Source organism: Aphelocoma coerulescens, chromosome 14, assembly GCF_041296385.1.
Source record: "Aphelocoma coerulescens isolate FSJ_1873_10779 chromosome 14, UR_Acoe_1.0, whole genome shotgun sequence".
NCBI lineage: Eukaryota > Metazoa > Chordata > Aves > Passeriformes > Corvidae > Aphelocoma > Aphelocoma coerulescens.
The window spans coordinates 16,779,511-16,793,749 of NC_091028.1; the positions used below are offsets into that span (position 1 = coordinate 16,779,511).

General features: G+C 40.9%; 1 protein-coding gene across 1 annotated transcript in view; it reads right to left on the minus strand.

Annotated features, from left to right (window-relative positions):
* The window catches only part of LOC138118903 (multidrug resistance-associated protein 1-like), a 48,373-nt gene that overhangs the window by 14,575 nt on the left and 19,559 nt on the right, over nt 1-14,239 (minus strand). The window contains 12 exon segments of the mRNA XM_069030224.1: nt 1,643-1,820; nt 2,180-2,347; nt 3,414-3,590; nt 4,689-4,815; nt 5,643-5,712; nt 6,206-6,293; nt 6,666-6,812; nt 9,277-9,480; nt 10,761-10,853; nt 11,520-11,681; nt 12,418-12,595; nt 13,267-13,494. Of these exon segments, the coding sequence (XP_068886325.1) occupies nt 1,643-1,820; nt 2,180-2,347; nt 3,414-3,590; nt 4,689-4,815; nt 5,643-5,712; nt 6,206-6,293; nt 6,666-6,812; nt 9,277-9,480; nt 10,761-10,853; nt 11,520-11,681; nt 12,418-12,595; nt 13,267-13,494 (1,820 nt within the window).

Consider the following 14,239-nt stretch of genomic DNA (forward strand, 5'->3'; position numbering starts at 1 on the left):
AAGATAAAGCACTGGCTCACTTTCCAAAAGAAAATTCAGTAATTAAATGGAAAAATAATTTAGTTTAATGAAAAGGATTTCAAAACCTACTTTTCCACATTTGAAAATGGGAGGAGACCAAGACTAAAAGAACAAGACTATTAAATGAGGCAAATCTTCATATTAAAGTCAACTGGTTAACTGCCTAGGGAAGCACAGAGAAAGTTAATTTGCCTACGAATTTCACATACACTGAAGACAGCAACAAGTCTGACTGTGCCCAAAGTAGCTACAGAAGCACCTACAGAACATACACAGAAGTTAACCTGATCCTGCTTCCACAGAACCTCTTCCCACAAGCTCTCCACAGTGAGACACCCACCCATGCAGCACCTGCTGTTTAGAGCATCCACCCAAACCAGCATCCCAGTCTGCAGAGCAACAGCTGGGACTACCACAAGAACTTTCCAAGAGGAATGCTAGCACACAGCAGGGCAGCCTGAGCTTGAGCCTCGAGATGACAGACCATCCCCAAATCCAGTTCCTTGGAAGAGGGAGCCGGGAGAAGATGCCACCTTGCACAGGCACAAAACAAACCCTGCCCACTCCTGACTCCAGGGGCAACCTGGTGCCAGCCTGGATCGTAGAGAGCTGCCCCAGGGGCACAATGCAAATTGGTAGCCTGGAACAATCAGTGGAGGTTTCAGAGGTAGAGCTTCGGAGAGCAAGGCAGACCATCACAGCCCTCTCACAGGCAACGCTGACATGAGCACCAGGAGCAGCTCCTTGCCAAAGGAAGCCCTTCAACACCTCTTTAACACTTCCCAGCTGCATCAGTGCAGGTAAATGTGGCACCATTTCCATTTTGCCCATGATGGACATGTGAGGAGTACACCAAAACACACCTCTGTGTTCCCTCTAGGGAATGGGAAGGGACCAACAGTTTTCCAAATGGAAGACAAAGCAAAAAGCAGCCTCAGGCCCCTCCTTGTTCCCCAAGTCTTGTCTGCAGCACTCAGCATGTGCTACCAAACACGTGTCCACAACTTATCCCCAGCCAGCATAGTGCAGGGGTTGCTTGCTCTTCTCAGCAGGAGCGTCAGGAAATCACCACAGGCAAGAGAGTGAAGAAAACAGGCTGGAGGCAAAGACTAAGTTCCCCTATTAAAATCCAATACTGCAACTGTCTGTAGATAAAAGAAAAATAAATCTAAAGTATATTCCTGTACCAGTGCAGCTCTACAGCTGTTTTGTAAAGAAGAAGCAGGAGTCAAGGACAGCAGCTAGAGCACTGAGCTGCTGCTTCCTCCTCCCCATCCCCAAAGGAATTAGCTGCATAAAGAAGATACATCTTAACAGAGACAGGAAGGGTGTACAAACCCCAGCTGGCCTTCATGCAGTCTCACTACCATCTGAATTTTGCACTGAGAGGAAATTTTACTACAGATCTGTAACACATTTTCCTATTTTTAAGAAAGAATGTGTGTTTAACCTCACAGTCTTCAACATCCTCACAAAATAAGCACCTCTACCTATACAGGCAATCACAAGAAATAGTAATTTCTTTAAACTTTCCTACCTACAGAAAGTAGTACGGTTTTTCCTTTAACAGGACTCCCTTACTAAGACAACAGACATCAAGAGAGTTTATTTGTGAGCTTACCACTGTTCTCCATGGTTTGTTCAGCATTAGCATATGTACGAAGAAACTCAGCAAAAGCCCCATCCTGCTGCAGCAGCTCCTGGTAGGAGCCCATCTCAGAGATTTCTCCATCAGTCATTACCAGAATTGTATCCATTTGAGGCAAATAGTTGACTGCATGGGTTACCAAAACCCGAGTCTAAAAGGCAAAAGGGAAATAAAGGGTTTATATCATCTCAGATTAGTGAATACTATGGTTGGGCTACTGCTCTTTATTGCTTGAATTCTGCGTATAATAGAATAGTAATGAGGGACAGGCATGCAGCATTTTTAAGAGAAAATTGTCTTGATTTTTCCATTAAATAATTTTGAATTACAGAAACCAAAGCACCTTTCACAACAAAAATCTCAGTGCTTTATAAAGTCCTCTAAAAATTGCAGAAGGATCCTTTCATTCTTCAGATGTTAGAAACAAAAGCCTAAATATGCAACCTGACAAACTTGTAATCATTTGAACTCAGCCAAGAAAAAGCATTCTCTAGAGGCATTATAACATACTTTATTTTTCAGGATTCCTTTCGGTCCAATAACTTTTTCAAAAATATGTTTCCCAACATGAGCATCAACAGCTGATAAAGGATCATCAAGTAAATAGACATCTGCATTGCAGTAAACTGCCCGAGCAAGACTGACTCGCTGTTTCTGTCCTCCAGACAAATTCACACCCTGGGGAAACAAGAAAACATGATCCTTTATTTACAGCTGAAAGAAGATGTCTTGATACAGTTCAGGAAAGACACAAGTCATAGGTGATTTATTTAAATTAGAGGAATTTCAACATTGCATGAAACAGATCTCCACAAATAATTTCATTACCACAACAGCATAAGCAATCAGTCACAATCCTCTTGGAAGGAAGCACATCTATTCTGTTCTCACTGACAGTGAAGGGCTAGTCAAAAAAAAGTTTGCTAGTCTTGTAAAGCAATTAACCCTGACTGACCTACCTAACTGTACATTCAGAAGCTACTTTTCTTCTCAGCTGTATTTCTGCACTGCTGCCTCTGATTTAAGAAGCAAACTCTGTTCACGCTCTACAATGTGACTGGCCTGCTGACCAATGAGGAAGATAAAGCTGCACCTTTACTGCATGTGGGGCTGCCAGTTCTATGGACAGCTGGGAGCTACAGCCCACCTGGACCCAGTCAGCAGGCAGAGCCCATGTCCCAGTACCTGAGAGCAGCAGCTCAGAGAACCCCCAGCAGCCACACACACACCCCTGCCAGCTCCTGGTACAGGGCACCGGGTCCTGCTTCCACAGCACAGCACTACAACATCCATGCAAGTTTCCAAACCCCACACCACCCTTGCTTCAGTAACCAAGGGCCAGATTCGGGGTGATGGTTGTTTGTGTGAATTGTGGTTTGGATTTTCTGGGGGGAGGTTGGGGTTGGAGGGGTGTTTGCTTGTTTTTAATGAAACTGAAGTGTTCAGAAGATTTTTCTCTTCCTGTTTCTATATATTTTTCTGCTTTATGACCATAGCAGCTTAGAGACAATTCAAAACTGTCACTACAAGACGGTTTTACATTTCTAACTGAGGACAGGTTTCCTTCCTCCCCTTTGAGGCTTAAAGAGAAGGAAAACACACTTCAAATCTGCATCTTATTCTAGAGCATTTCTGCTCTGAATGTTTTAAATTCAATACAACTTTGAGATAAAGTAAAATAGAAGTCACACATCCTTAACTACAAGCAATAGCACTGTTAATGGTGGAGGGGGTATTGAAATACCTTTTCTCCTATTTCAGTTTTGTCTCCTGAAGGAAGAATCTCTACATCAGGCAGCAGTGCACAAGCCTCGATCACACGCTTGTACCGGCTCTCACTCATCTCCCTTCCAAAGATAATGTTATCTTCCAGAGTTGCATTTTGGACCCAGGCCTGCTGAGGAACATAGGCTACAGAGCCCTGCAAGAAAAGTAAAGTTCAGTACTTTAGACTAAGAGTCTGCACAGAGAGTCAAAGCACAGCAGGGCTTTGTGAGGCAGGCAGTGCTAATCACCACACAAATTACCTACAGTCATTTCCAAACAAAGTACTTCTTGGGCTACCTCCTCCTCCAAAATGTTATTTTTATAATCCTCTCTACAAGTGAATGTAACAAAGTGCATTGGTGGAAAATAAAGGACTTCAAACAAAATATGATTAACATAAACCTGGAGGAAACATTTGTTTAGAGAACGTTTGCACAATTACTGCATGTCAAAAGTCATTACTTCTTTCATATAATTATAAATTATGTTCTGCACAAAAGAGTTTAATCTGGAATGCAAGTGTTTAACAAATGCACCCCTGCCAAGAGATTTCTGTAGAAAGCAGAGGAAGTGGTTTTCATATAAAAGTCACTTCAAAGGAAGAGACTGAGATAATGCAGAGTATTTTGCTTTGAGTATCAGTTCTGCCTTCTCTTTCTGCACTAATAATTAGTGATTCAGATCTCAACTACTTTATTTTTCCACAACAATTTTAGAGGTGGCCAAACCTACAGACTTTCAAATGCAACATATTTGTTTTGCTCTTAAAGTAATTTTCTTTCCAGGTCATTTTTTTTCTGTTAGCTCTGTGCAGCTCTGATGTCCAAGAACAAACAAACTGCAACAGCAGCTTTTCCCACATTCAGGTATCTGGGTGCACCCTCTCTCTTTGTAATTCTCTGATGTCTAAGAAGGTAGAGCCCAATACTGCTCTTCCTCAGAGAATACCTAACAGGGTATCCCCATCTCATACCCAGCTGCTAACAAGACTCACCAGAACACTCATCTTTGACACCTCCATTGTTTTATGTGGCTAAATCTGACACCAACAGATTTGGATGCTGTGGGGTCAAGGCTTAACAAGCAATTACACAGAGTGCAAGCTAAGGCATATACATGGTTTGCCAGGAAATCAGGCTAAAAAGTGCATTCATTTGAAATGCTCTCTCTTCCCTCTTCACACTACTTGGAAATCTAGAAACCCTCAGGCACTACCCACAAACAGCTGAACAATTCTTCAGACATGTCACACCTTGACAACCACGTAGCCTTCCTTTTTGTCCATCTCCCCCAGTAATGCAGACAGCAGTGAAGACTTTCCACAGCCAACTTGACCAACAACAGCCACCAAGGAGCCTTCAGGAACAGTGAAATTAATGCTGAAATAAAGTGCACATAATTCAGCCTTGCTTGCTGGCACACCCCAGTAGTTAAACAGTCAATTGAACTGCCCAACTAAAACCAGCTGCAGTGTGAACACCCACTGCAAATACTGACTCAGTGCTGAAACTGCAACTGCTTGAAAATCCAAACCTCTCATTCAGAAAGCACCCAGTTCTCCTCATATTTAGAACACAGCATCTTAATATGTAATTAGTCAAAAGGGGAAGAAAAAAGAAAGAAAAAAAAGCACTGTGACCCAGCCTTGCCAAAATTTCTCTCAAGTGTTCTATGAACATATACGTAAACACAGCATTTTTGTCCCAAAGAATTTGCCATTTAAGGCCCAAGAAAAAGCAGCCAAGTTAAGAAAGGGAACAGGGCACAGGGAAGACACAGCTTGTGGCTGCATCACTGTTTGCTTTCTGCAGCCCGGGATCAGGGATAGCAGAGTACAGTGAGAATCAGGCTGTAAAATGGAGCCTGGGGATACGGGCAAACAGGAGGGACATGAGCTGGCTGCATCCTCTAGCTGTGCTCATCCCACCTGCAGCACACAGCAAGAGCCCAGAATGCCCTGCAGCTCTCTCTTCCTCAATCCCTACATCTCTTGCTACCACCCTTTATGCATTCCATAAATGCAATAAAATGCAAATCCCTCTAGTTCATGAAGCCCCAATAAAAAAAAAAAATATACAGAACTGATGTTATTTGTTCTCTTTCTCTATGGCAACAAACTCTTCTCCATATGTACTTTATAATTCAAATATAGATAATTTGTGATGCGGAAAGATTATGGAGTGGAATGAAGGGTACCAATCCCTACCTATTCAGCAAAGGAGGATCAGTTTTGGCCCAGCTAAACGTTGCATTCTTCACAACAATGCATCCTTCAGCTGCAAAGAGAAAACTCATATTTATAAAAGCACCAGTGCAAGCAGCTAAACTGTGTGCTCTGGATCCTGCCACAGAAGTTAATCCAAACACACATGGGCAGAGGTATAAAGCTACTTTTTCAGAACAACAATAACCCAGTGCTTACCAAAAACTTGTGTTCTGCTTTTACTGAATTTAGCAGAGGTTCCAAGCTTACCCTTACTCAGGAACCAAGAGGTACATGAATGCCAGCTACACAGAGATACCAACTAAACCAGACTAAATCAGCTGCATCTCCAGCACTGCAAAATCAGTTGTGGAGAGGAGAGGAAAGAAACTATCTGAGAAGGAAGAAGAACCTTTACATAATTTTCATTTTACAAACTCCCGTCTCTGTTTTCTGGCTCAAATTTATCAGTAAAACCCACCAAAAATGCAATAAATTTGTTACAGAATGCAAAAGAAACCACCCAAACCTGTACACAATGATTTGCAACAGGCAAAGAAACTCACCCTCTTTGATGGGACCCCTGACTATGCTGTCAGGATCTAACTCTTCATGAGACAGGAACACCCTGAGGCGCTTCAAGGAGACACTGGCCTGCATGGAAAAAGGATGCAGAATGATTTATACTCTGCTTGTTACATTTAAGTGCTCACTGTTTTGTGCCACATACACATTGTATCACTATTATGCACTCCTAATCCCTCCTTAAATCCACTGCATAGTTGCTTGGATAGTCATCAAACTTTCACTTCCCGAACCACAAGAAATATGGGTGATGTCAGGAACACCCATCCACCATAACTGGGATTATTTCACTTGCACAGCACTTAACACACAGGAACTGCAAGGCCCCTTCCAGAGGTGGCCAAATTTCCCCAGTGGTCATTCTCTAAGCAGGGGAATGTAATCTCTCCACCCAGGGCCTTCCTTCTGCACAGGAACACCTGTTAATGACTGAAGTCTTACTTCTACTATGCTGCTGATGACCATAGGAAGCATGTTCAGTGGAAACCTGAGGATGTTGAATAATGCCAGAGAAACAAAGGCCTTCTGAGCATCCAAGATGTTGTTCTTATTTATCGTGACATACACAGCAAATGTGGACAGGGCGACCTGAAACAAAATGTAAGGGTTACAGTGAGGGTAACATGCCTTAAAGCCACCAAGTCAGGAGTACACAGTCTGACAACTGGAATCAGAAGACTATAAATCAAACAAAGAAGAATGTTCTGGTAACTTTCTTGTTCCTGACAACACTTTTTGCAAAAGGAACACATGATTTAAATCTGCTGTTGTAAAAAGAAGTAGATGGCTCGTCTTGGAAAAGTGGTTAAGTGCTCACTTTCTTCACGTAGCAAAGGCGAAACCACAAATGTCCCAGGTCACACAGTAGGAGAAGATAAGTAGAGAAATGATCACTGGTCTTTTTTCCTGATCTCTTTCAGTTTTAAGGCACTCCTCATAGTATCAGATATTGGATCAGTAACATATATAGACAGAAGAGTTAGAAGCGTCCCAATACAAACCTATTTTATATTTTGTAGAGACTACCACAACCCTAGATTTCCAAATACAGCCCACTTTATTATGGACAGACCATTTTCCAAGAAACCTGAAATGTTATTGCATTACAAAGATGAAGCCTTTTAGTAACTACAATTTTCTGCTGTGAACTGTTCCATACTGAAACAAGAAAATTACATGGAACCATTTTTATCATGAGTCCTAAGCTATAAAAATAATTCCAAACATCCATATATACTTTTTTTTAATGTGTTGAATAAATTATAGTAAAATTAAACCAAACTAAGTAAAACCAGACGTTTACTTTCAGAACTATTCCCTTCATAGTGTTTTCTTCTGTGATAATACCACTCATACCTCAGTATGTCACAAGATCCAGCAGCTTTTTCCCACAGACTGCCACTTAAAACAAGAAATCAAAGTAGATAAACCTCTGGCATTGCCCCTCCTAAAAGACTTGAAATAATGAGCTCTCCACCGAAGGAACAGTCTTATCTAAGCACAGCATCCATTGAAGACATCAGTTATTTCTGTTAAAAAAATCTGACTGCTGTGAGGACATGTATTGTTCTTGGTGCAGCAGCTGTCTCAGCTGTGCCTTGTACAGGGGCTTGTTTGTACATCCCTTAGTTTGGACAACCACATCCCAGGGAGAAAGCCCTCCCATGGAGATCAGAAACAAGACAGGGTCCAAAGAATAACCTCACAAGCAGCATGTCTGCGCTTGTGTTACCAGCAATTAGTCTGAAATACACCCTTATCAGCACACACAGCAGCAGGGGAGGTACTGCAAAACGAGTACCCTGGCACTGTTATTAAACAATGTTTTTAAAAACCCTGGCCATGAAAAGAGGGGAAAGAGTAGAGGAAATAAAAGTTTTGAATGTCAAAAGTGCTTTCAAGTAGGCATTTGCAATAATTTTTTAAAATCAAAATATACAAAAAAAACCCCCCAAACATCCAAGAAACAAGATGCTGAAGAGCAGCCTTGCACTTCGGGTTGTGCCCCAGTGGCAAAGCTCCCGTGGAGCCACAGCCACACATCCCCCGTGTGTGCTGGAGCAGAGCTACACATTACACCAATCTGTCTTCTCAGGCTCCACAGAACAGCATCAGGGACTCCACCTGCAGAGTTTTATTTAGAAATTTCATTTAATAATGTATTTATACTAAGATAATCTCAGACTTCTTTTAGAAAAGCATTCACTTAAGAATGCAGCTGATGCTTCCTACCCAGGGCACTGCTTCTCTGCCTTTCATCATGCCTAGAGCATAATGTAAACTCTATAAATGTTTGCAGGGAAGGAATCTGAGACTGGAAAGTACACTTAAACACCTTCAACTGGAACAGCACATATTTTATCCTAATGTAGTCATGGCTTTTAATTGCTTCTGCAGACAAGAGTAATGGCTCCTTGTTCTAATAGGGTCTGAAGCAATTTTGATGTGATCTCACTCTTCTCTCCCTTGTACTAGTTGAAATGCAAGCTAACCACAAGCACAGGAAGGATGTTTCACGTATTGTGGATTTTTTTCTTTTTTTTTTTTTTTTTTAAGAATTTGAAGCCATCTCAGGCTACACAATGGCTTTGCCTCTTCCACATTGTTCTTAAACAGATGCTGGAGAACCAGCAGTGGCCAGAGTCACTCCTGGAGCACAACATCCCATTTAACCAGGAACTCTTATGTAAGGGCCTGATGCTCTCAGAAACACATTGAAGTAAGGGATTTTTTTACTCTCCTAAATCTGACCATACATTTCATCTTAGGTTCCTCAAGTACTCAACCAAAAATAGGAGGGGATGCAGAGGAGGCTTTTATTTCCGATACTTAGGCCATTAACTTCTAGAATACATCCAACCTGAACATTACTGAGTTTCAGAGATAACAGTAGTGCCTTTCCATAGAGAAGTGGACCCCTAAGTGACCCACAGCTCTGTAGGGCATTTTGACTCAACTCAGTAAAACACAAAACCAAAAGAAGTCCTCAAGTGCTGCCTTGGAAACCACAATCCCAAAAAGGAGAGAAGACTTCTAGATTTGTTTCACTTACCAAAAACGGAGCACAAACCCAAGTGAAGGTTGCCATTGCAGCAAGGTAAGCAGATTTTTTTAGGACTTGGAGTTCTTTCTGTCTGATCTCTAATACCTTCTCTCTGAAGGCTAATTCCCAAGCATAAAGTTTCAGAACTTTAATCCCATTGAGAATTTCATTCATCAGCTTAATTCTGTTGTCTTTGCTCTTCATTTGAGCCACCTAAAAACAACATTGCAAAAAATAATTAACAGAGCACAATACTTGGCAGAACCTCAAAGTTCTGAGCTTTCTATTTTGCAATGGCAAATTTACCTCATTATCATCAAATGCTTACTAGCTTCCCAAGCAGGAAATCTGAGATACTATCTGACCAAACAAATATGCAGAATTAACAAGACGTTTTAAACCAATTAAAAGAATGCTTCATGTAACTACAAATTCAAACCAAGATCAAAACAATTGTGGCACTGGTTAAAGTATGATTAACCCTGCATTAGGGAGCCCTGGGACTCAGGTACAATATGCAGTTAAAAAATAAACCACTAAGATGTGCAGCTTGCATCTAACCTTAGACCAAACTTGATTTTGCTTCATTTTCAGCAGTATCAATGGATTTCTGACGGTGCACTAAGGCAAAAAGCTTTCCATTCAGCCATTCTTAAGTTTCCATCTTCCTAAAATATTTTAACGAGGGCAGTGCAAAGCTGAACTGCTGCTGACTCAGCACAGGCAGCCAGCAGAATGCACTGGTACAGCCATCCCAGACCAGTGACAACGTGGCTGTGGCAGGCCAGGTGTCCCTACTTCTCCCCTATGGGAATCAAATGCTGTAGCATGCTTTAATGAACTTCTAACTAGGGTTTCACTTAAGCATATCAATCTTCTCTGACATTCAGCAAAGTCAGTCAGTAGTGAAGTCTGTACCACAAAGCATGTGGTGGGGCTGTTGGAAGTAGTTTTTGCAGGAGAAAACTTGAATTTGAGTCTATGCTTATTTATGTGCACTCTCTGTAACAAACTGATCCCCACTAAATAAAATCAACAAGGGATCAAAAACACCCAACAACTAAGACTTCCCCTTCTTCATCTCTCCAGGAAACAAACAAACAAAAAAAAAAAAAGGACAAGCTACACATCCTGGAAATATGAATATTTCATTCATTCAGGTTCATTAGGCAGACAGTAGTTCACATTTGCACTTTCGTTCTTAGGCAATTTAAAAACTGAACTAATTCCAATTCAATCACTGGACATCTCATGAAGCTGCCTAAAGTGCTACCTTGGTCCTCACTAGTGCAAATTTTTAGACCATTATGTACAGATCAGCTATAAGGCTGAAAAATGCATGAGTTTATTTATCCTGAATACACAACACCTCTGACCTTTCTTTCCCTTCCCTTAAGGGATAGACAGAGGGATGCAAAAAAATAAAAGGAAAAACCTACAGGAGCAAGTCAAAGAACAGATGTTTCTTAAAAGCACTATATAGAGGTGCTAACCTGATAGGTTTTTGTCTTCATTGCCATCACGGCGTTTACTGGAACCAGAAGGATCATGACAGCAACCCCTGCCAGCACTGAAGGACCTAAATTCTGGAAAGTACGTAATTGCAAGCATTTATTCAAACTATTTTTTCAAAATCTTGACTCAAACCACTGCATACACTACAGAAAATCATTCTGAAATAGGTTTTCAGCTTGGGGGAAGAAGAGGAGGATCAAGTAGGGGCTTAGGTTAATATCTATATACTTTGACTTTTGAAACAAACATACATATATTGCCCCCATTTAGAGGTACATATAGACCAATCTTTCTCCAAATAGCTCGCTATACACACACACACAACTGTGTTTTAACACTTTCCACTTTTTGCTGATTTGTCTGTTCTTCTGAAGAAGAATCAGCCCAGCGCTATGTGAACCAGAAATAGCAGACATCTTACATGGTGACTCTAGAACCAAGACCACTTTTAGTTAAATCACGGGGCATATAAGATACTCTAGGTGCTGCAGTGCCTCAAAAGATAATAGCTCCCCTCTGCATCCTCCCCGTACGAACTCAGATGTGAATTCAGAACCTCCTGCCTTCCTTCTTGATGGCAGTGACAAAAGCAGCTCTGAATGGCTTCCTAATAAACAGCACTTTCCCCTCACTGCTGCAAACCCTCCAGTGATCTGAACAACAGCTGTGTGTAGTCACAGAATCATGGAAGCAGCACATTGCCAAAATCAAAACAGGAAAAAACACACAATGCTCACCTGCCACAGTAAGTACAGCGCTAGTATCACCTGGAGAGGTGCAGACCAAATCATGTTTATATAGGTAGCCAAGTCCATGAATCTCTGAGCATCCACAGACATCAGATTCACAATCTCACCCACAGTAGAAGTCTTCCTAGCAGAATTTGTGATAACAAGTGCCTACATGTAAGTAAAAAATAAAAAACAATTAAAACAACATGAGGGCAGACTTAGTCATTTGCATTTTCTCCACAGAATTCAATTGCTTTACAGAACTGCTTCTTTAAAATTACAAGCAACAATTTTCCTCCTTCATATTCTGTTTACCATATACGCCTCACAAAATGCAAGTTGAACAGTTTGAATCAATCAGCTGGGCTTAAGCTAATACAGAATTAAAGTCAATAAGCAAACTTTGGGGTTAGGGCTGGTGGTTTGATTGTTTGGGGATACCATTTACTAGATTTGTTTTGTGTTTTTGTTCTAGTGTAAGAAGTGGAATCTTAATTTCTTGTGACACATTTCTCTAACACAGAGCTATTGGTCCTCAGCTGTCAAAAATGTTCCATCCTATTCTAAGGTAAGGTGGCACTGCTGGTAAATCCCAAATGAAGCTGTAAATGTAGATGCACCTTAATTTCTGCACCAACTGAAGCACTGCACACCCCTAATCTAATGAGGCAAGGTTTCTTATTTGACAGTGAGAAGCAGCATATTAACTAGTAAATTAGAAAACTGCCCTAGCTTAAAGGCTTTTATTTATAAATTAGACATGCTCTTATTTCTATTAAGAGCTAGGAATCAGCATACCAGAGTCTCCTAACTTATTATTCAGACTTTAGTGATGCATTCTCCCAGTCACAGATACTGCATATTTGCAGTCACAGCATTGTTGTACACTTAAAGAAACACCTACCTTTCGATAAATTACACCAACAATGGCTGTTTTGAGCCTCATTCCAGTTACAAAGCAAATATGAAAATACTGGTGAAGAATCAGTGTCTGAAGACAGGCACAAACAAACAGCAGCACCGTATAAAAGTAGCCTTGCCAGTTTGGGGCAGCTTTGTTACTTACAAAGTTGAGCAGCAATCTGTGGAGAGAGAAATGAGTTCTCTTGATAGATGGAAAACAAAACCAAATGTCATGGTTAGAGCCTTAGGTTATTCCAAACATTGTATGGGTCATGCAAGCACCTAAGTACCAAACTTAGATAAAACACTTAAGCAAACTTCTTAGAAACTGGAGATCATTTTCTATGAGCATACATCACTCCCTCCTTAAATACCACTCAAACACGGAGTAACACATAGCTAACATGCACAGCATTCTCTTGGAGCTACACTGAAAAGTTTCACATCCCCTCCAGCTGAAATACAACCACTTGCACTTGCTTTACTTCTCAGCTCAAAGCAATACAAGCTCTCCCAGCCCCTCAGCTCTCTGCTGCATCACATACTGTGATGTGTAGGCACAGAATATTACAGGTTAGAACTGAGTAAACTCTCCTGCTATTGTTGATTATGTTCCTGCCCTGCCTTCCTGGTGTCAAAAAGGAAAATAAGAAGTCAAACATTTATTGCATGATGTTGCAATTTGAAAACCAATGGACCAAAATCATCTTTGTCCATGGTTTCTCCCTTGTATGACACCTCTTCCTCATTGCATCAGCTGAAGGCAAAGCAGCTTGGGGAGTGAAATACCAGCATGTTTTAAATCTTGTTCACATACTTTTAATACAATAATAAAGTATATAGGTCTTACTTCAGAATTTCTGGGCCTGAAAACATCAAGAGATCATGTGCAGCTTTAAAAAGGAAGCTCATGAGAAAATAGGGTCCAAAGGTTTTGTATAAAACCTTGAATAAAGATGCTTCAGAGCTCTTCTGAGATGGTTTTATAATCAAAGCTTCAACCTCTTCTGTCACATCACCATTTGAGTCTCCTGATTTTTGCTGCTTTTTGGGCACATATAACATGTTTAGTGGTTGCCTGGAAAAACATGAGGTATAGAATGTAGCCTTTATTCAAGCATAAAGCCAACTGGAAAAATGTACACTATACAAATAAGATGTAAATGACCTCATTATGATTCTTAATAGTTTAACTGGGTTTTACTGTCAAACATTTTAAATCATACAACATAACTACATGAACTGGTCATTCAGAAATGGCTTTCTTTGCTTGGATAAGTAACATTCCTGTAAATCTCTCCTGTAAGTCTTCCCTGGGGAATGAGGAATACGGCTCAGAGCAGAGGACATTCTTATTCTAGAACCCAGTATGCTGAACTTCCATCAAAATCAAGGCTTCACTGTACCACCAGAGTTAAAAGACTGAAGTCAGATTTATGCCAAGATATCCCCAATGGACTGAACACATTCTTTTCTTACATCTGGCTTACACTAAACTACATGCTCTGAACTGAGGACAAGCTGTATGTAAAACACACTGTGTAAGCAAACGCACAATTTTCCTTCAATGAAAAGGTGCTCCTATTTGCTGCAGCCAAGGATGATGAAAGTAGAATGGAGACTGCAGGCATGCAGTCTTTCTAATTTTAGTCATCTGGCTTAGATGCTCAGACTCCCTATATAGTCAAAAGAAAGGAATAAGCTGCTCACTTTTACACCCTGAACTACCCTCCTGAGGCTTTGCCAATTACAGAGGGAGCCCAAGCTCCTAAATTACATGACAGAAGTTTGTGTCCAAACATTCCCTCCCCAGGGAAAAAAAA